This window comes from Pagrus pagrus, assembly GCF_965226575.1.
Source record: "Pagrus pagrus genome assembly, chromosome: 6".
In the NCBI taxonomy this organism is placed as follows: Eukaryota; Metazoa; Chordata; class Actinopteri; order Spariformes; family Sparidae; genus Pagrus; species Pagrus pagrus.
In genome coordinates this window covers 24,550,371-24,573,783 of record NC_140190.1, presented here as the reverse complement: position 1 = coordinate 24,573,783, position 23,413 = coordinate 24,550,371, and the positions used below count along the sequence as shown (strand labels likewise).

The window sequence follows — 23,413 nt, the reverse complement described above, 5'->3', positions numbered from 1 at the left end:
TTCAATTTTCTCAGAATATTAATGAGGTAATGATACAAAATGAGAAATACTTAACTTTTTCATAACTGAATAAACAGGCTGTTCTCAGAGGAAAATAAGGTCCCAGAACATTGTTTGAAGCTAGAAAGGTGGCAGGGTCCGCCACATATAAACAAAGTAAAACAGTATGACATTGTATTCTCACAAACTTACAGAAAAACACATCATTAACTATATAAATGCATAAGAATACTTCCATAGGACACTATTTTAGTATTTGTTTTAACACAAAATTGTCCTTTGTTGACCAAATAAGGAAAAACAGTCCTTTGGGTGTATTCACACCACAGTTTACAGTATGTGAACAGATGCAGCAATAACAAATCAGTGCTTTAAAACTACACTTGAGTAAAAGTGCTTCATATTGAGTTTACTGTTACATTTTTTAACTTATCCTTCCATACATACACAATAACAAGAGGCAGGAAACCAGGTGGGCTTATTTGAAGGCCTTCACTTAAGTAATATTAATACATCACAAAGTTACAGAAAACGCATAATTAATCTGCAAACAAATGATATGGATGCATGAAAATACTTCTATAACATTTATTTTTGTAGCTTTGACACGAAGCTGTCCTTTACTGAGCAGCTTTAAGGAGACGTAGTCGTATAGGCGTTCTCACAGTACAGATTACAGTATGTGAATAATAGATGCAGCACTAACATCACCTCCAGGGCTGTGTTGGACTCAGTCGGGGACGACAGCGACAGCAGCAGCAGCAGCGTCGTAGTAAAATGCGGTGCTGCTGAGAAAAGAGGAGGCGATAGAAACACAGAGAGAGGAAGAGGGAGAGAGAAAGAGAAAGAGAGAGGGACCTCCCGGTAGAATATCTCCTTCAGCAGAAAGCAGAGGAGACCGCTCGTCCTCTCCTCCTCGGACATGTGGTGCACCCAGCAGTGGTAGCAGGACTAGCAGCAGCAGCAGGAGCGGCGGCGGCGGCGGCGGTGGCGCGGCGTAGCCTACTCCGTCTTTCGGGGCTTCTTTTGTCTTTAATTCCTTCTTTTTTTGTGTGTAATGAGCTTGCTGGGGGCCTACAAGAAAAAGACCAGTTACGATGGCTATGAATCTTTGCAGTTGGTCGATAGCGGCGGAGACAGCAGCTTCAGTGTCGGCAGAGGGAGCGGCGGCGGCGGCGGCGGCGGCGGAGGCACACTCGCAGGCTCCATAGCAGCCACGCTCGGACCGAAGGCAGGCCCGCTGAGAGAGGAGGACTGCAGCACCATGGACAGCTCAGGTAAGACTCCTCCGCCTCCGGCTGCTCGGGTGGTGGTTGTAGGCTGACGTGGAGAGAGCTTGAGGAAGATGCGGCGACTTTAGATACGAGTAACGTGGCCTGTAACACAATGGCTAACAATAGTGGAAGTATGATGAGGCTGCGCACCTCCAGGAGTCCCGTCCAGGGCTCACAGCGGCTCCAGACCGCACCTACACCACTAACACTGGGCTGCTTCATTCACCGCAGGCTGGTCTGTGTACAATAATGTGTGAGGTGCTGCCCAGTCCCGTACATCTTCATGTCAGAGGAACTGGTCCCACTTTATTCTAGAGTAGGCTACACTACGTTTCAGCCTTACTTTGTATGAAATTAACACAACAACTGCAAATAATATGTTCTTTATTTCACCATAAACAAACACAGTTGTATCCTAAGTACACTAATAAGACGTTTTAGCCTTACTGTGCGTCAAATTAGACAATGAACAAACACAGTTATGTACTAATAAAAGGTAACAAACTGAAGTTAGTCAAAAACCATAAATAGTGTGCTCTTTAGGCCTATTTGACAGTAAACATAAGCAGTTGTACCCTAAGTGCACTAATAACACGTAATAAGCCGAATTTTGTATCAAATTTGACAAAAATGTGAAATATCATACTCTTTATTGGACAATAAACAAACACAATTATACCTTAAGTCCACTAATGAGACATGAAAAGGGGAACATTGCATTAAATTAGACAAACACACATAACATGTTTTTTATTCATCAGTAAACAAACACAGTTATGAACTAAGTTTACTAATAAGAGGCATAAAGTTTAACTTTGTATCAAAAATGACAAAAACTAGAAATAATATGTTCTTTATTAGACAATAAACAAACACAGTTATACTAAACACAGTCATAGTACACTAATAAGACAAATAAAGTTGAATTTTGTATAAAATTAGACAAAAACTAGAAATAATATGTTCTTTATAAGACAGTAAACAAACAGTTATATATATTACATATGTTTGCATATCATAAAGATACATCCATTAGTAACAAACTGTGAGACAAAACTAGACATAGTGTGTTTTATCAGAGAGTAAACAAACAGTTATGCCCTAAGTTCACTGATAAGATGTAATAAGATGAACTTGTGTCAGATTAGACAAAAACTAGGTATATTATGCTCTTTATCAGACAGTAAACAAACACAGTTACACCTTCATTTATACAACTTAATCATGCTATAATTAGAAACCACATATACTGCCTTATTAGACCATCATAGGTCTGTGTTGGTAGTAAATTTGTGAACTTGCTGTGTAACTTTGTTTGTTTATTGTCTAATAAAGAACATGTTATTTCTAATTTGACACAAAACACAGCTTATGTTGTCATATGAGTGTAAACTAAAATAAAGTGCCACCAGGAAACTACTAGACTTAAAGGAAAAGTTCAAAGATCTACTATTATCTACTAACACCAATGCCAAGGAAGAGTCAGGTTTCAGGTCAGGTCAGGCTTGACCGTGCATCGGCTACTGGAGACCTTCATAACACCAGACGAGCTCTATGGAGCCATTTCATGCTATTTTAGTTGTTTTATTATTTTGTTATTATTTTTTTTTACGTTTTAAAACAAGTCCCCATCTACGTCAGTTGTTTGGGAGAATGTTGCATCGCTGTTTTACTGTAAAGCTCCATTAATACTAAATAGACTTCATAACTTCACCCTCCTGGCCATCAGCACGGGGCTGAGTAGATTATGACTGAATTTGAATTTTTGGGTGAACTGATCCTTTAAAGGTTTGTTTTGATGTCTAATGAATAAAGAAATATGTGTAGACATTCGTGTGACATACATTTCAAATGTGCATAACATCTGAGATAATATACACATTTGTAACTGCATATAATACTCTATTGTTGTGTCCATGAGGTTTTAAACTATATAAAAATAGAAGAAAGGAAAAATCTTCAGTGAAATCTGCCACGATAACCACAGTTCATAGCCTATTTACTTTTTCTGTGGTCATAAGAATAAATCCTGCTTCAGTTTTAGTCAACAAAAGCACATAAATCTCTAGAGGTTTAATCAACTGGCCATGAATGATGGATTATAAGCCTAATGTATCAAATTAAAACCAAAAAACTTGATTTCAATGATGATAAAGGGGCACGGAAGCTACAATCCATCTGTTTATAATTAATCTGATGACAAATCCTCTACATGCATTATTGAATTCAGTCATAATAAGTCATTTGTTCTGACACTTTATCCTTGATAAGATCAATTCTGTCCTCTGTAACAGAGGCGCAGGAGCAGAATAAAGTTGTATGATGAGAGTTAATGTTATGACCGCTACTGCCACAATTCCTGCTGCTTTTATAAATACTACTGCTTAACTTTAACTCCTCATACTGTTTATTTTTTAATTTTGTATCATGCCAAACATTTGGGCAGAGACACCACTATCTATCAAACATCATGATCACAAATATTTTTTATTCTTCTTATTCTTATCAGTATGTACGTATGTATGTATGTATGGATGGATGTATGTTTGGATGGATGGAGCCAGTCGGTCAGGAGGGACTGCAACAGCCGAAGAGGGCGTTTTGTTTACTGGGGAAACTACAGGTCACAATCCCCATTATTAGCACCGCTGCTAAGCACCAGAGGAGAAGCAGGAAATGTGATGCTTTCAAGTGGACCAATCACAGTCATTGCGGTCCGTGTTGCTGCGACTGTGCATTCACATTTCTGGGGAGGTGCACATCAGGCTAAGATGTAGGCTACGACGAAGGGCAAGCACCTACGCAGAGGCTACGCCATCAGTGGGGCGTCGATTTAACACAGAGGCATAAATCAAGCTTAGACAGGCGTTCAATCAATCTGATTCAATGGGAGGTTTTCCAAATAATCCAAAAAGTGTCGCCATATCTTGTAAAACAATGTCATGTTTTTCTCCAAGAGGCTGATATCATTCAATAAGGACAATTTCAGATACTGATGTTCAATACAATTTCTATTATCACCATTGGTGCTTCTACAGTATTACAACAATTATTTGTGTATTATTTGTATATATGTTACTTTAGGTGTTTAAAGTCTGTGGAGTCTGTGTTCACCTCACTATGGTGCTCTGTGGAGTCAGCCAGCCTCCAGGGATGAGCACTTGTGTGAAACAAAAGAAGCTGGATGAGGAGAGTGGCGGGGTCAGTGAGGGAAGCAGGGGATTGGGGTTGGTGATTGGTAGGGTGGGGGGATGGGCTCCAGTGTCAGATGTCTGTCTGGTGTGCCAGGCCTTACGGATGCTCTCTTTGATGTGTGTACGTGTGCTTGTCCCTGTCTGTGTGTGTCCCATTCACACACACAGCCTGATACTGAGGGGTAAAGGTTGGCACTCCAGAAGGAGGGAGACACATTCAAACAAACCATTGATCTTTCTGGCAAAGCCAAGGGCTCTCTGTTCTGTTGATGTCCCACTCTCTTTCTGTGAGTGGCTCGGCTCTCTGCTGCTGTAGTTACCTGATGGAGCCTGTGTCAGAGTCTCCCCTGGTGTCGGTATTAGTGAGGTTTGTCACTGTAACTGGCTCACCAGTCTGCACACTCCCACATCCATCTGGCCACAGACACAGAGGCACAGGGACCAGCCTACAGACTGATAGGCAAGCAGATTCACTCAGATATGCAGAGAAATAGATGCAACATCACACTGAGACAAAGCATATGAGAAAAGGAGGACAGAAACTGAAATATAGTGGATTTGCACAGTATCATTTAGACAAATACAGTTTGACAAGAAGGTTTAAATCCATCGCTTTGGCAACAAGACTGATAATGTTCACTGTATGACCTGATTTTTGGTTATATGTGTAATGCTAGCAAGTTAGCAGTTAGCTATTTTGTATTGGTCTCCAAAGAAGCTAGGTCTTACTCTGGAGATGTAACAAGGAAAATCTGGATACACCATCGCAGATGGAGCCCTGTTCATTCCTATGAAAGCTGCTTGGTGACACATGAAGCCAAAAAACTTCAACTTCAACTTCCCGTGTATAAAATAACCCCGAATCTTGTGCGCTGTGGGGCCCATTGAGCATGTTTCTAGTTTAGCCCCTGGCTAACTTGAATGGGATAACAAATATTTGATTGTGTGGCTCTTCCAGACTTTCCGAATGTTATTCAACCAAAAATTCTGATAGTATAATGAGTCATGTTGTTGGGGTTGTGACGGGTTGTGAAGTTTTATATCTGGTTTGGTCAAAATGATAGCTTCTGGGAAAAAGTCTTTTTGGACCCCAGTACATCACGTGACATACAGTAATTACATGGTTTGGCCACACTGTAACATTTTCAGATCTTCTGTGTAGTTTCCACATTGTGCGTCCAATAGAGCGTGCACACTAGCTAACTTCTGGTTCAGGCCTCTGCTAACTTGAATGGGAAGAAAATAATCTAATGGTGCAGCTCTTCTTGGCTTTCTAAATGTTTATCGAGCATCATGATAATGAAACAAGTCATTTCATTGTGTCCGTGTTTCTTTCCCGCTGTTAGCCGGTGGGAAAACTATTTTTGGGCCAGTGTGGATCACCTGATGTTGTAATTACACAGTTTGGCCACTGTGTCAAATTGCCATCCAAGCCTGGCCCTGCTTCCTGCAAACAAACTTTGCAGATGTTTTATAAGAAATGACTTGCATTCAACAACAGACCTCAAAAATACAACGTGTTCCAGTGAGAAAAATAGACGTAGTCAACCTCTCAAACCATCTCATTTCAAGGGGCCACCGGCCAAAAGGCGAACCATTGGTCCAGACTTTAAATCAACTTCCTAAATGTCATCATGTGGTAGCTTGCAAACACAGATGATATCTACAGATAGCTGTAGCCACACGACCACCTCTCCACCGTGCTGAACTGGAAGAGGATTGGTCACACAGGAAAAAATCTGGTTAAGCCGTGTAGTAGTCAATGATTAATCACATGCCCGTTGTCTCATCAGCAGCATCTATAATTAAGCAGATTAGAGTCCGGAATTATGCCAAAGTCATTTAGGTTCAGGAAATGACAAGGACCACCTCGAGTGCAGTGCAGGGTTTTTGCTTTATTGTTGTGTGTCATTCACAGCAAGCCGGATATTGTGGGAGAAAGGTTTGGAGCTGTAGGAGGAGGGAGACATATTCAGACAGCCCACTGATCGCTGTGGACATAACTAGAGCTGTCTTTCTCTTACCTACAGTCATCTCTCTCTCTCTCTCTCTCTCTCTCTCTCTGTTACTATTGGTCGACTCTATGAAAGCGATAGGAGGGAGGGAGGAGGGGTGAGTTATTTGCCTGGTCCTGTTTTCGTGGAGCAGCTCTCCCTGTAGTGAGATTTCTCTGGAGCATATTTTCTTCCTTCATCATCACAGATGCCTCTTTACCTGTGCAGACATCTGAACATGCCTGGCAGGTTTCATATAACTCCTGATTTCAAGCCAGGACAGGATCCAGGTTTTCCTAATACGTCCTGTCATGCTCACCGGCTGGGAAATTTGCATCGCAAGGAGGTTGAAAATAGACCAGAACTTTAGACCAGAGTTTCCTGAACGATGCAAGAGGAGCATTTCAGATTGTGTCGTCAGCAGGGACATTTTTAATATGTCTGCCATATTAAAGGGATTGTTCAACATTTTAAGAAATACTTTCTTGTTTGCTGAGAGTTGGGATTGCAAAGATTGATCTCAGAAACGGGGAGTAGCAGCTAGCCTGGTTCTGTCTTTGGAGCTAATTTTTATACAGAATTCTGGATGGGTCACAAAGATCACAATGACAAGTTCACTGGCAAACACTCCTCTGATCTAACCCTTCGGAGGAAAGTAGAAGCACATTTCCTCATGTGTAGAACTATTCCTTCAGATGAAGGTCAAATGGTGATTGGGCGGCATTAGACCAGGAAAGAGCCAACAAATTAAATGATTCAGAAGTTAATTCAGTCAGCAGCAGAGTTAACTGGGTTACTCTCTGTATATCAGGCAGCTGCTCAGTGTTTGCTGCATGTTGTCCTCCCTTTTTCTCTTACTAAGTGTTGACATTCTCTGCTGTAGAGATAAATAAAGATGACATGACCTGAGCACGCTCCAAAATTTCACCTGAAATAGCATCAGGATGTAGAAAACAAGGCCAGCTGTCAGGTCTTAAGGTTTAAGGCCATAAATGTGATAATGTCTGTGGTGCAGTATTTGGATTTTCATTCTATTTTTGTTCCTTTTATATTGTGTTTCCATGCTCGTGCTTTCATTTAAAACCCTGAAACTTCAATGGGATTAGTTTTCAGCCATTCATATCAGGTGCAGCAATGTTGTAGTGATTGATGAGATCAAGTTGCACCAGCTGTATTCTAGTCTGGGTCAGCTGGTACTGAAAGACCGGCAGATAAAAACATAAAGCACGTGTTCAGATACAGTCGTGCTCATGAATATTTTCAAAACACGTGTGATATTTGCAACTGGCATCTGTGAATGAATGAATGAACGCCACACCCCAAGTTCATAACACAGGTTTTCTTTTCAAATGTCTAAGTCTAAAGCCCAATCTGAGATAACCCTGATCACATTTATTCTGAGATGGTGTATTTGTTTTATAGCATTACGACACTCCAGTCACTGTGAGTGAACAATTAGTTGAGAAAACTTCAGTTCAGTGTGATTCGGTTGTTTAAACAGACGCCAGCATCTGTTTCGACTGCCGTGGGCAAAGTTCTATTTGAGTTTTGGGAAATATTTGGCGATCATATGAGCTCAACAAGCAGGAGCTTTATTCTTCAGAAAAAATAAATCCCTGTCACACATTTCGGGCCTGTGCAGTCGGAGATGAGAAGTCTAAATTTGGAATTTAGTGAACAACCATCAGGGAGGAGGAGGACGACGACGATGACAGGATGGAGTGAAGCAGATGGGGAAAGAGAGGAATGAAGGGATCAGAAGTAGACGAGTAAAGTCTGTGAAGGAGTGAGTGGAGAGAGAAAACACAGCGAAGGAATATAAAGGAGTTATTGTTTATGATTAATGAGGAAAGTTTGTCCCAGCAGCAGCAGCAGCAGAAGCAGCCAGGATCTAGATAGGTTTCCTCCGAGACAGTGTTTGTAATGTCTTTGTGTGTAAGTGTGAAAGTCTGCTGTTAAAATCCATCATTTCATTACACCACACATGTTATCTAGCTCTAGTTATCAATCTAGCTGATAACATTAGCACTGCATTTGAGGAGATACTCAGTGTGGCATGAGCATGAAGCCAGCGTGCACCCACATCTGTCAGACCTGAGCTTGACCCAACGCTTCATTTTTAATTCTGAAAAAGCTCTGGAAGAAGAACCATCTGCTATGATTTGATATCATGCTCTGAAAAGTGAGACGCCCTTCTCCCAGCTCCATGAACCACCAGCAACAAAGTATTAGGTCATTTTACAGGTTAAGTTAAAATACATTTGACAAAGAAATGGAGTGCTGCCAGTCTGACTGGAAGTGGAGAGGAGAGCACACAGGAAGTGGGAGAAGCTGGAAACAGTCAGCTCCCAGGGATAACCTACACACTCAGTCATCAATCACACACACACTCACACACACAGATAACATAACTGCAAGAGATTACCTCACAAACTGATTCAATAAAAGGCAGCAGCCAACAAAAAGGTCTTCAGCTTTGATTTAAAAGAGGTGAGAGTTGGAGCAGACCGGCAGTTTTCTAGGAGTTTGCCCCAGATATGTGGTGCATAATAGCTGAACGCAGCTTCTCCCTGTTGTCTCTAGGGACTGAAAGCAGACCTGTACCCGACGACCTCTGAGGTCTGGATGGTTCATAACAAAGTCCTTTAATCCTCAATATATTCTTAAGGTGACAGTAGCCTGTAATTGTCTTAATGTGGCTGCTGAAATTCAGGTCTGAGTCCATGACTACACCAAGATTTGTGGACTTCTAACAATCTTTCCCTCTGTTATGCTGAACCTGGCTTTAGCTCTACAGGCTAATGCAGCACATAGGCGACATGTGGCTAACATACACAAAAAGGACCATTGTTATCGGTTTAAAGAAATGCAAACAAGCCAGAGCGTTTCTTTATGTATGTTATGTATGTTATTCTATGTGCAGACTACCCAGAAAGTAATAATTCAGTATTGCATGTTTTCTATTCTTTTCTATTTTCTTTAATCAAAAGGCTCTTGACAACTAAACAGTTCAAGCGTGAACTAAAACTTGATTCCTTCTAGGGATCCGCTGTCGTCAGGTAGGACTCACTCACTATGAGAACCGCAGCTTCACAGAGCCATGTATTCCTGTCAGATGATGAACGAGAACACGAAATGATGGATCGTGTGTTTGTCCGTGGTTTCCCGTGGACAAGAGTACAAGAAGTTTTTTATGTACCAAGGTGCTCAGAGGAGACTCGAGCTGGAAATGCTGAAAAATCCCTTTTGTCTTTGAAATTGTCAGCACTGCCACAGTACATCTCATGTGATGCCACTGTGGATGTATGAAGGGAAGAGAGGGAGAGGGAGAGAAAATCACTAGAGGGCTGCTGACTAAGATATGACACTTGAGTCTGTTCCAACATTTGCTCTCTCTTTACAGTGCACACACACACACACACACACACACACACACACACACACACACACACACACACTGGTCCAGATGGTATGCATTTTATTTTGCGTCTCTTGAGTCCCTGTCCATCATTCCTTTACACCTACACACGTGTGTACTTGGCGCGTTGTGCTGTGACTCATACTGTATGTTGATCACTGAAGTCAGATGAAAACCTCTTAACTCCAGTCTGGAACTGAAGCATCACATTTATTCTGCAGGTATCATGTAAACAAATCATCTGCATGGACAACAGAAATGTGTTTTCTGTCGACAAAGTTACAAGGACGTTTCTTGGAAGTGTGTATCTCTGTCGGCATCCTCAGTGTGTGTGCTGTGTTTGTTTCCCTCTGGACTGTGATTGGCTAACGGTCCTCTATCCACAGATATGGATGCCAATTATGGCGGAGGACTGTTGGATATGGTGAAGGGAGGAGCCGGGAAGTTCTTCAGCAACTTCAAGGACAACCTGAAGGACACGCTGAAAGACACGTCCACCAAGGTCATGCACCAGGTTTCCACGTAAGTTACCAACAAAAATTATATTCAATCGTACAATATCGACTTTTGTTTTAATCAAACCACACTTGTGATTTGTTGATTTCCTGTTTTATTTTGTAGTTTTCTCCTCGTGCCTTGTTGTTACTTACACTGCTTCCTTCTCAGCTGTGTTCCCACTGTTCTGTTTCTCTCCTGTGTCCCCACACTAACTGATCCCCCGCACCTGTCTCACATCAGTCTCATTAATACCGCACTGTTCCCAGTGTCTCTCCACCTGCACCTCATCCCCTTGTTAGTTTAGTGTGTATTCAAGCCTGTGTTGTTCCCTCACTGTTGGTTCATCTGTTCAGTTCTCATCCTCACGTCACTGCTGTTGTCATCTTGATTCTGCATTTGTTCCCTTTGGATTTATTGTTTGTTCCATTTCAGTTTTATGGTTATGTTATCTGGATTCTCTTCATTGCTAGCTTTTTGTTACCTGCCTTTTTGTTTTAACTTATTCTGGATTTTGGTATCTTTGGACTGGTTTCAGCTTTTATTAAAGCTCGCTTTTTGTTGTTGATCTGCCTGCTTCCGCGTCTGCATTTGGATCCTGTTTTTGTATACCTGGCACATATCTTTACTTATGGTTTGACCAAAAGAGGTTTGGAGACGTTTGGCATAATACGAGATAATTGCTGCGAGGTCAGAAAAATTGGATAGCTAGATGTTGCGAAGTCAGAAGCTGAAGATAAAGTGTGTTTAGGTTTCTGTACACAGCACACTTCACATACAATGCATCCTCTTCTAATTTTTTGTTTCTTTCAGTTTCTGTACACCTGTCCCCCTTTTTTTTCTTGGATAAATAAAATCCGCTCACGAGCTCCTTCCTTTCTGTCTCTCCTCTCCTCTTCAGGGCAGTGTGAGAGGACAAAGGACACAGGTTGACACTCGTTGCCTGCTGGTGGCACAAGTGGCACAATTGCTTAATTTGCAATTTAAACTGTTGCTGTCACCTGCTGTCTGCTTGCCTGTATGGCACAGGTTGGAGAGTACATACAGGTCCAGATGTTTGCAACAGCTGTGCCACTGGATGATATTTTTGGGCCTGGAAATGTTGTAAAACCTTTTGGTGTTTTAATAAGAAAGGATGGGAAGGACAGACTTCTAATTTGGAGCTTAAGTGACCAAAGCCAATCCCACATCTAAAAACCAAGCAATCAGAATAAGACAGGAAATTACCAGAATACACTGGTGAGCTGGTGTAATGCTACTGCTGAGAAACATTTCAACACTCTCCTAATCTTCGTCATAGATTTTTATGCCTCCCCATCGGCAAAAACCATGGCCGGAGGCATTGTGTTATTGGGCTGTCCATCCGTCTGTTTGTCCCATTCTTGTGAATATCTGAGGAACACCTTGAGGGAATTTCTGCACTATATTTTATCTCCTGTGGCTTTTTTTAATATCCCTAACAAGAGATCACCATGATTAATAATTATGATAATGATGAGCAATTATTAGTTGGATTTTGCATTACTATCGTGTAATGATTACTTGAATGTTATTTCAGCTGTTGATTACAAGTGAAACAGAGCAGTGTGGACTGCAGAGGGAGGGAGGAAAGGGGGAGGTAGCAGAGTCTGGCACGGCTCGGTCGTCCCAGTGTGTTTGTTCACAGGCATCTGCACAGGGCAGCACAAAGAGGCCTCTGTATTGTCAGAAACACTCGCTAGCTCCTCTCTCACTATTGACTCAGCAAGTTCGATCGTGATTGTTCATCTCTTGTGTCTCCCCTCCTCTGCAGCTCACATCTTGGCAAGCTCCCACCTCTCCTGTCCTGTGGTTCCCTCGTGTTTCTCGGTCGACTCTCCCCTCTCTCATCTCCACCTTCCCTCTCCTCTCTTTGCTGTCTCCTCTCCTGGCTGAATTATTCATAGCAGTTCATTGTGCCAAATGGCCAGTGCGCTGCTGATACAGAAGGATTCATTTCATTAGGGCCCTGTGTGTGTTGGTTGGTGTGTGTTTGTGTGGACTGTATATGAATGTGTGAGTGGGTGGTTGGGATAATGGGGCGGTGGGAGGCAGGCTGCTGTGGCAACCGGCTGAAAGCCTCAGAAAGGAAAGGTAGATGGGCAGAGGTGAAATAATGTGCCACAGTTTAGTTCACTTTGGTTTCTGTGTTGATTCTGTGACAGCATTAGCCATCCTGCTGTGAGCCGGCACATTGACAATTTGATTTTGCTGTGTAGCATTTAATAGGTTCATTTAAAAAAGGGAAGGACAGAAACGATGACAACACAAGTGATTTCCCAAGGTTGAGTGTGTACTCTACGGTTTATTACTCTCATAAATAAATAAACATCTTGCGAACTGAGCTACATGCCTGACTATCTATCATGCTAGATCTATGGAACTGTTTGAAGCATGATGATAAGATTATATATGATGTTTTTCTGGGTCCTGCTCGTTGACCTTCATTGGTGGTTTCCCTGTTTTTCCCCATGAGGGAGAAACTTGGGGACAAAGTCAGCAGCTAATTAGAAAGATGTAAAAAAGAGCTGCAGGATCTAATGATGTGCTCCCGAGAGGTCTCCTCCTCTCAAGGAAGTCATAAAATCTTATTTTAGAATGATGAAATCATTTTTATTATCAGAAATAGATAATCTTCCAATGCCCCATTGCTTTTGCTTTAGACCGGGGCTGCCCAAACTACGGCTCGCTGTAGACATTCACTGATTGTAATTTTCTTGGCCGATTCCAATTTTTTTAAATTCTGACATGCTGATTCAGATTTTCTTTCAACGAACTATAACTATAACTATAACTTGGTGATGTGTTTGTGTTGTTATTTGTTGTGTTCTGTCTGAGTGTTGGATAGATGCTTTGACCACATTGTTGTTAAACTTTCATGCCAATAAAGCCCCTTTTGAATTTAATTGAATTTGAATATAACTGACAGCATGCACAAACATTAGTACATTTAAAATACAACACAGACTATTAAACTACAAAGCTGCACAAGGTTACGGGACCTGTCATAGTTTGAGTTTGTGGTTTTGTTATTTTGTGGTTTTGTTATTTCCTGTTTCATTTTGAAGTTACGTCCTTCTGTGTCATCGCTCACTTTCTGCTTCCTCCCTTTGTCCGTTTTCCCACCTCTGGGAATGTCTGCACCTACCTGGTGTGTTTCACCTGTGTCCAGTAATCCATCCCTCCCTGGTGGTTATAGTCTGGTTGCTGCCTGCTCTCTCTGTCAGTTGTCTGTTCCTGTCTCCCTGTCCCACCTCCCCATGGTGTGTTTCTGGCTTTGATTCCTCGTGTTTTCCAGCTTTGTACTTTGCTTTTTTCTTCTCTTTCTTGGATTTCTCTGGTTTTGTTTTTTCTGCCTTTTGCCTGTCTTGTGTTGTTGCTTCTTTTTTGGATTCTGGATTTTGGATTTATTAGATGTTGGTTTTCAGCTTTATTTAATAAAGCTCATTTTTTGTTTCATGACCTGCCTGCATGTGTGTCTTACGTTTGGGTCCCTTTTTGTTTAACCCGTGACAGGACCTTCTCTCACTCACACAAGTCTTAAAGCAAAGGGCTCTGTTACTGGACACAATTAACATCCAATTTAAAATGAATTACAGTATATCCCATATTATCTAGCATGTTGTAAGTTTATTCAGTGGCCTGTTTGTAAAATGGTCTCGAATTTCCCCTGGTAAGCATTTACACAGTGTGTAGAGACTCTTATTGTGAAAGGTAAATATGGAAGGAGTCTCTAATGTGCTGCAGTTAAAAGTGCTGCCTGCTTCTAACAATGTTGATTCTGTGCTGTTATTTTGCATTCATAACCCCTTGGTTTCTGGACGATTGATCAGTGCATCTAGCAATGTTGTATCTTAAAAATAGAATACAGTAGGTGCTTTCTTTTGACCCGCAGTCCACCACTAAGTTTCAGTTTGGGCCCTCGAAGGGAAAATGTTTGTCACCTCTGCGTTAACCCATTGTTAAACCTCTCTAGGCAACTGCACTTGATTTTTCTTCATAAGATATTCAGTCTTCTCTTTTCAGCCAGAGCTGACAAGAAAATTGACTAAAGTGTGGTTTCCATAGTTGTCTATTGAGAGAACACTAGATTACTGTTTTTTTGTTGAATTGCTTAAAACTGCACTCATTTAATAATTTTATAATAACAATGGATAAAATGACTACGTCTATTGAGAAAGGGGGTTGCTCATAGTGATGAACTCACAGGGAATTACTATCTGTCATTCCCCTCAGCTCCAAGGAGCGTTTAATGTCTTTCCCCTCATTGTTTTGATTTCAAAGTCTGAAACTTTACTCTTTTGATTGACTCTCACTGCTCTTATCAACCATGTTTCCAGCTGCAGCAGACACTCATCTGCACAGTGCCAAAGAGCAAAATTAGCAACTAGCTGGTGAACATGGCGGGGCGTCTAAAAGCTAAAAAGCCTGATAGTACCCTTCGGAGTCAGTGGAGACCAAAACCAAACTGTTAAGCTAATTTTGGAAAAAGATTCAAGATAAATGCTGATGTCGCCCTGTGTCCACTGAATGTGTAAATAGGGAACTGTGTACCAACTTTACAGGAGTAATATATAATAACATTTGTAAGTGTCAGGCTTTGCTTTGTAGTGACTTGATTTTTATTCTAGTGTCAATAAGACTTTCTGTTTTTTTGTTTACCCCTTTGGCAGAATTGTCTCTGCTTTAAATATAAGGGGATTTTTTTGCAGCTTGAAGGTTTTCTAGGAGAGGAAGAAGCATAAATTCTGCCAGCGGTTGAGTATGCGTGACTTCTTCATTCCAGTCTATTGACTGCTGGAACACTTCAGTAGAAATTCCCCCGACTCTCTGAACATGCTTGATATAAGGGTAAACCCTAGCGGGTACAGTTGTTAACCAGGCCCTCTTTTAACAGCCTCAATTGGCCTTCTTCTCTGCTTCTGTCTAATCTATATTCAAGGCAAAAGGCAGTTGCTGAATTATTTAAAGCAGCCTGCTTGTTTGTTTACCTGGCTGGAGAGAAATTTTGTAGGGAAACCAATCTGGCAACAACGCTCAACTGTGTGCTGCTCCGTCTGAGAGAAACACAACGGCCATGGAGTCTGGGTGGCTGATCTGGGTTTGTGAAAGGCACAGTGTCCTTGGTCTGCACCCAGACCCCCCCCCCCCCCCCCCCCCCCCCCAACCTCCCACCACCCTCCCCACCAGACACACATTCATCTTTCTCCCCTTTCTGCTCAGTCTCTCTCACTTTGACTGGTTTCCATCCATCCTTTCTCATTTATTTTCATTTTTGTTTCTCATTTGTCCATATTTCATTAACACTGAACCCCGCAGGCGGACACCTCTCTTATTGTCTCTGTAACAGTTTTCCTCTCTGGGCTTTTCTTGCTTCAGAGAACTGAGATGACGTAAATCAGCATCGACTAGGGAAAGAAATCTGGTGCAGTGTTAAGTTTTGGCAGCATTTTTTGTGAAGAGTGACAGATGTTAAATCAGTCCCTCCGGTTAGTAGATTGCAGTGAAGACATTATACGACTCGTGCCTTTCTGTTGTCTGTTGTATCGGCCATCATTCTCAACGTTAAATTATCCATTATGAAGCAGATATGCTATAAGAATGGCCCCCAGAAAGACAACAATTCTGTCAAAAGAGTGAATTTTGGAGAGAAGCATGGAGGGAATGCAGAAAAGCCAAATCTTCCATCCATCGGGATCTAACCCACTTACACTGTGTTTGTTTGACTGTGTGTGTCTGCGTGTGAGTGTGTGTTTATAGTCACTGGAGATTTTGTTAGAGAACCCACCACTGATACAATCTGGCCCGAAATGGCTTTTGTGTTCCAGATGTTTACTTTCCAGTAGGAAACATAAACAACAGGCACTGTGGTGCTGGTGGGCATCTGCATGTGTGTATGTGTTTGTTGTCACTCCTCTGGCCTCACTAGGCCGATGTGTGTGAGCAGCATACAGCTAACAGCAAGCTGAACACACTTCCAGTAAGAGTTGAAGACAGTCGGAGAAAGTATCGTCAGTAAAAGTCCCCATAGAGTCAACAGCAGTAAAAGAACAGAGAGTACAATACATAACAGCTAGCCCAACATCAACCAAGTATTAAAGCTCCCCTCCGGTCAGTGTTTCTTCCTGTCAGACCGTCAATGTTCTTTTTCAAACAGAGGATGGGTGTGTGGTGGATAGTCATACGTAGTTATTACCATCACAACCAGACTTCTGTTCTGGCAAGATCAACAACACTAGCATGGATTAGCGATAGCATCAATATTAGCATGGACAAGCAGCATGAGTATTAGCAGGGATAGTGCTAGCTGTCATTCAAACAGGCCTTCTTGTGTATTGAGGAGCTACAGAGTTTATTCCTGATCAGACTGTAACCTGTACTGTACATTTACTGCCGCTAGACAACTTCTCTGCTAAACTTTCCCCTCTGCTCCAGCCACTCACACACTTTAATAACCCCTGGAGGATGACATATGACTCCCAGGTTCTACTATAGTCATACATCATTGTTCCATAATAGCAACAGCTTAAATGTAGTGACTCTGAGCACAACATTAAGTTGTTGTTTGGCAAACAGTGTGGCTGATCAACATTGCCAGGAAAGGACTGGAGTGGGGCTTCGACTGATATTTAGAATGGTGTGGACCACTTAGCAACACATTAGCCTCAGACAGCTAGTATATAGTAGCTAGTTTGGCTAGCAGTAAACAGACCACCGAAAAAAAAGAAAAACAAAGTGCTGTAATAAAAAGAGCATCTCCAGGAAGTGGTCGACCAAGGACATTTCGACAGAAGTTAAACTGCCATAGAGCTGAGGCAGTAGGGGTTGCTATAGCAACTGAAACCACCTGCTGTTGTCAGAATAGACTGAATCAAAGGGATGTCGTGGACAAGACATATGTCCGACCTCTCTGATGGTTCTGTTCCCAGAACTGTTGGACTACACTTTCACATAACTGCAGTTGTCAATATGACCTGATTTATTTTGACCTTTTCTGTGCCGAGGCGGCGGCCATGTTGGTGTTGGTGACGTGTGTTGAGCAAGACGATGTAGTTCACTGAGCGATTTATCACTAAACTAGATGTTATTTTACTTCATTTATGCAAACTGCGCTCCCATGAGGTCCACCAGAAGGGGCGTCACTTCAGCTTTCAATATTGTTTTGCTTAGCATCTTAAGCATCAGCGACATCTCAGACTAACTGCTAGTTATGGGCAAACTCAAACTGCCATTTTCTTTAGCCTCTGGCCCAACAGGTAAATGACCAATCAATCAATCAATCAAAGCTTTATTGTCATTTAGCTGTACCAACAAAAGCAGTGCAGCAAAAATGAGATTGCGTTTCTCCGGGATCCCACAACACGAACACAATAAATACACGCAATATATTACAATAATTATTTAAAACTAAACTACGACTAAGCTCATGAAGTGCAGTAGTGCGCATGCTCCAGATCAGCAGTTCAACAATCTAACAGCTTGTGGAAGGAAGCTGTTGATTAGTCTGTTTGTTTGACCTTTTAGACTCCAGAACCGTTTTCCTGATGGGAGCAGTTCAAAGAATGTGTGGAGAGGATGGGAGGGGTGTCCACAAACTAACATTAATGAAAATGTTGTTTTTATACAATAAGATATGACAGCAGTAAACGTGCATTTAAGATGAATTACATGTATACACTTTGAAATAACATGATTAAAAAGACAATTGAATTGTGTGTAAATTCATGCATGATGCAGGGGTTTTCTAACCAAAAGTTAATGTAAACAAACACTTTGATTCGTTCTCTTGAACTGTGCCAGTAGAGGTTGCTATAGCAGCTCGACTCAACTTTATTTATGAAATATAAGCGACAGGATGTTCGAACTGAACCCAACTGCTGTTGTCAGAATAGTCAGACAACTATACAAACACACAAGCACGCTTAATTTTGGTACATAAATTTACTTGCTTGTATACTTTTTGCACTTTTTTTTTTTTTTCAGTTTTTCTGTGTAGGCAAAAAAAAAGGAGGCTGGAAATATAGAGGCCAAGTGCAACAACTTTGCTTTGCTCTGTCAAAGTCAGTGTCAGTTGTCAGTGTTTTTTCTTGTTTTGCGTTCTTCCGTCAAGCAGAAAAGTGATTTCAACTATCATGCTTATGTTTACATTCATGTTAAATGGTTTGATAAATATAACAGATACACAGCTCATAGAAAGCCACTCTAGTATTAAATCTTAGTCATGATACTATATCGTGTGTTCATCATATTGAAGGAGGACACCATTTACTGAACAATTTCCACAAAAAAGGAAGAAAACTCCCAAGTGTCAGCTTTGCTCTTCTTTTCCAGCCGTGTCCTTCCCCTCAGTTCATTCGCTGTGCCTTGCAGTACTTTTTTAATTGGCTGCAGCTCTAACCTCAACAGGTCGGGGAGACTGCTCATTTGCATACTCAGTGGCTGTTGGCCATGGCCATTAAACCTAACACCTGACCCGCTTCTCTCCTCTAAAAGCCACCCAGCTATTTCAGGAAAGAAGCAGGTAAAAGCAAAGAAACCCTGTAGAAATCTCATGGCAGAAATTGTAGAAACGAATGTGGTTTTTTTTCTCAGTTCCTGAAGAATTTTTTGAAATATTCCTCTTCTTCTTCAAGATATAAAAACAATTTGTGCCCTCGCAACCTCACATTAACATGAAATAATCTGTATACTGGCTTCAGGAGAAGCATGCAATTAGCTTTAGTGTCACTGTGAAACCTGCCCTCTGCATTTAGACTCTGGGTTAAACACACAGAATTGGATGAAAATAGAAACGCGAACTGTGGTCCAATTACTTCATTATCCAGGGCTTACAGACGCAGCTGCAGCCTCCTCCCTCTTTTCTCTCTGATGGATTTAACTCTAGGTGTTTGTGTGTGTTGTATTAGCAGTTGTCTACTTTCTCAACACTTAGGTATTTTGGGGGAATTTCCATGTTTGATGCTGATATTTCAGAATATATAGCCCCGACAATCTCAAGACACACTTTAGCCTTCTCTCACTCCAAAGCAGACTAGTTGAGTAGCGCCGTGTTACATAACCAGGTCTAGGATTGCATCAGGGCCATATGGCACTCCTCCATGACCACACAGACTTCACTGCCCCAGATCAGCTCTGCTTGAGGGATTTTCACAGTAGGCAGCAACTCAACTCAATCTGATGCACATTAGCCTGCTAATGTGTTTTACATGATAATTGTGTTGCAGTGGGTAGTCGAGCCTCCTGCTGCTTGCTGCTGGGTGAAAACATTTTTTTTGTGAATAACTTTCAGAAGATATAATGTGTCAGAAATCTGCATTAAAAACAACTAGAACTTTGTTATATACTTTGTTGAGATATATTTTTACATTATTCCAAATGTTTCCACCAGTTCAAACTCAGACAAATGCACAAGTTTGCCCAATGTAATGGTGTGTTTCATTTTGTCGCCTTAAGTACAAAGGCCTTTAGCTTGCGGGCAATGGCACAGACCGGTACATGTGTGTCTGTGTGTTCGAGACTCCGGTTCTCTCCTTCTCCCCTCTCCTTCCTTTAATGTTACGTTCATGAAGTGTACATTTTCCCTCCGGCTCCGCTCAGCAGTCAGCATTACAGAACATAAACACCAGACAATGATGGTCACCTTCGTGGATCGCTGCTACTGTCAGGCTGATAAACAGGAGTGAAGATAAATCCACTTTTAACCCTAAAAGTTAAGAAATAATCTCTGAGCTCTCCTCCCGTCAGCAATTGTCTCCAGATCATAGCAGAATCCAGTGTGACTCCGGTCATTCATTCCTCCAGAATTTCTGGAATTTCTAATGTTTTCAGTAATTGAGTGATGAGGAAGAGCAAAGGGAACGATACAGTGACCATATAGTACGTGACTTAATTACAAGTTTCACACCATCAACTCAATGTCTACTTTCGTCCACCATGTTTCAGCGATTTGATTCAGGATGAATTTCTCAATAAATATGTTTCAAGGTAACTGCTTTATAGTTATAAGGATATTGAATCTTTTATTCAGCTACTGGACAACTGACAAGAAAGAAGTTGAAAGCCTGGATTACATACTAGTCACACTCATACTCTGTATATCTATTGAGAGAAAACTAGATTTTAAACTAGAGGAAATAAATGAGTTTGTAGTTCATTAAAATAAATCCTACTCCAACCCCAGACCTCACCCTGCACCTGCTTCCTGCTGTTTCATGTTTTCCATCACTTCCATGGTGCAGCAGTAGTGGATTGCTTGTATGTGTGTGCGCTGCAGCTGCGCTCAGAGTTTTTTGTGAAAAAAAATCTCCATATGGAATAGCTAAAATTGGCAATGAAAGGCAATGGTGCTCAAATGAAGAATTCACATATGGTATTCCTTTGATCTCGAGCAGTTCAGCTCCTAATGTGGTGAGCCTGAAAAAGACAACTTCCCCACAGCCAGACACGTGGAAGCTGCTGCTGAAAAGCCTGTTGAGTCTGATTACTTGGATATGAATGACAAACAGCCCGCTGCAGCGAGAGGCAGAGAAGTGCATCAACCTTTTGGATGCTAGACAGTCATGTATCGATCTCTTTTTAACGAGTTGATATTTTTCAAGGAAAGGGAATCTTTTCACTGTCCTGACTGAATGTTTGTCAGAAAACAATCAACACACGTGCCTGCTGTATGCCTGTAATACAACACATTCCAGAAATATTGAGCAAATCTTAAAGATTTTTTGGGTGTCAGGTGGCTGAAACACTGCTGAAGGTCGCCAGAGATTCTGCTCGTAACCTTTTCCTCTTTGTATTGCTCTTTCTTTTGTCAGTGCCATGAGGATTTGATGGACAAATATTTGAAAATCATCTTCAAATCTTCTTCTTCTTTCTCACAGGTACACTAAAGGGGAGCTGGACATCGCCTACATCACATCACGGATCATAGGTAAACACATTTTGTTGTAGCTAATGGACCTTATGTGCATACTGTGAGAGATGTGTGTATATAGATGTATGCTAACATAGTCACCAAAAAATAATAAACATGGGAAATATCTGTCTGGTGCACAAAACTAAGAGTTAAAAAATGGGTTCATTTTAAAACCACTGAAAAGTTTGTTGCTGCAAAGATTAGTCAATTAATCACTTAGCCGACTAGATAGAAAGTAAATAAATAGGCAAGTCTTTTGGCAGTTTGCTTAGTGGTTGATATTAAAATTAAAATGTTGCTGAATTCTGATTGGCGCATCTACAAATAAGAAGTTTAACTTGTGTTATATCCTCACAATGCAAGAGACTGTATTAAAAGACACCTGCACCCTCAGCTTTCCCTCTGTCCTCGCCTCTCATTCTCAAATTGCTTAAAGCACTTTGCCCTTTCGAGAACACAGTCAGCTGGACATTTGTCACCTGAGGGCTTTCAATCCCATAATGCTTTGTGTGAAACTGCTGATAGTCATGCATGAATGAGAGCCTACTCTACTCTCCAAATTTCAATTCACATGTTGCAGACGAATACTAGAACAGGGTGAAAGTTGAAGGACGTTCACAGAGTGTGAGCAAATATCTACAGCTTAACTCCAAAACGTCTCATCCTGCAACTAAATATTGAATTATTTTTCCAGTGATGACCTACCCGGCGGAGTCAGTGCAGATTGGCTACCAGAACCACGTAGAGGACATTCGCTCCTTCCTCGACAGTCGCCATGCCGACCATTACACTGTCTTCAACCTATCACAGCGCAACTACCGCGGCGCCAAATTCTCCAACAGGGTGAGTGTGATACTGCCTCATGAAGCTACAGATGAGGCAGAATTATTAGTTTGTACACAGTTGTTTGCGGTTGCTGCACCATCTTCACTCCCCAGATTAGAGTGAGATTTGAGGATTTACTTACACTTCACAACGTTTTAAGTAGAGACCATTGCCACGCGTGCTCATAAACTATGGCAGCACCCAGTGTGAAGCCTCTAATTAGATTTCCCCGATTGGACGTTTCATTGTTCGCCACTCTTGTCATTAAAGCTACAGTAAGTACATTTTGTCAACTGGGGAGCAAGCAAGCAAATCCACAGATAATTATAACTTGACTCTAGCTCTACAGATTTTAGTATCGTTCTTATTGTTTTAGTTTTATGAGCTGAAGCTTAGTTTAGTTAAACCTGCTGAAAGCTACCATCCAGCACCAAACAGCAGATACACAAAGTTGGCAACTAGCTGGTGAATGCAGTGGAGCATTTAGCAGCAAACCTGTTCTTATTCCTGGAAATGTATGTAAAATTATCCTAAATCGTCATTCCCAGTCCAGCCCAAAGTCAATTCAAAGCTGTTGTTGAACCATTTGGAGTACAGGCATGGTGTTGGGCTCTTTTGAAAGGTTATAAGCTGTCAGAAGTTCTGTAAGTGCTTCTGACATTAATCTATAGGAGTTTGAACAGGAGTGAATTATTTCTTTATTTTTCTTGCCTACATTTTTTAATGCAAAAATAAGCCTGCAGATGACCTGCAACTGCCACTGCACCTTATCCTCTCCCACCTTATGTTCCTCTATTTTATTTTACAGCTACTTAAGCATTTTATTGTAAATAGTATTTTATTGTTTTTTATATTGTATATAGTATTTTATTGTTCCTATATTTGCCCTTGTATTTTGATTGTATTTGTATTTGAATGTACCTGCTGCTACAATAACCTAATTTCCCTTCGGGGATTAATAAAGTTATCTATCTACTAATTTACACATATACAATAGTTAAAAAAGTGGAAAAACAGCCTATTGAAAGAGCAAACACATAAAACTACACACATTTACATAATTTCCCAAAAAAATTGATATGAAAAAAAGAAATATATAAACTACATTTAGCTGAATTGGTATTGTTTAACCAATGTTAGTCTCCAATATAACATCAACTTTATAATTAAAATGTTGTCAATGTTGTGTTTACTGCTCCAAATTAATGCTAATGTTAATATGAACTACTATTTCATGTTGTGTTTACAGCTTGTTACTGCTTCCACTACCTAATGTAGAGTCTAAT

General features: G+C 41.1%; 1 protein-coding gene across 3 annotated transcripts in view; it reads left to right on the top strand.

Moving 5' to 3' along the window:
- The window catches only part of dnajc6 (DnaJ (Hsp40) homolog, subfamily C, member 6), a 50,779-nt gene that overhangs the window by 7,396 nt on the left and 19,970 nt on the right, over positions 1 to 23,413 (top strand). Inside the window, exons 2-5 of one of the 3 annotated variants that reach the window (XM_084354007.1) lie at positions 1,118 to 1,277; positions 10,267 to 10,402; positions 21,268 to 21,317; positions 21,997 to 22,145. In XM_084354007.1, coding sequence (XP_084210133.1) covers positions 1,265 to 1,277; positions 10,267 to 10,402; positions 21,268 to 21,317; positions 21,997 to 22,145 — 348 coding nt within the window. In that variant the 5' untranslated portion in view covers positions 1,118 to 1,264. Of the gene's footprint in view, positions 1 to 643; positions 1,278 to 10,266; positions 10,403 to 21,267; positions 21,318 to 21,996; positions 22,146 to 23,413 lie in introns of those variants that run through there. The other 2 variants (XM_084354005.1, XM_084354006.1) reach the window with 2 other exon arrangements.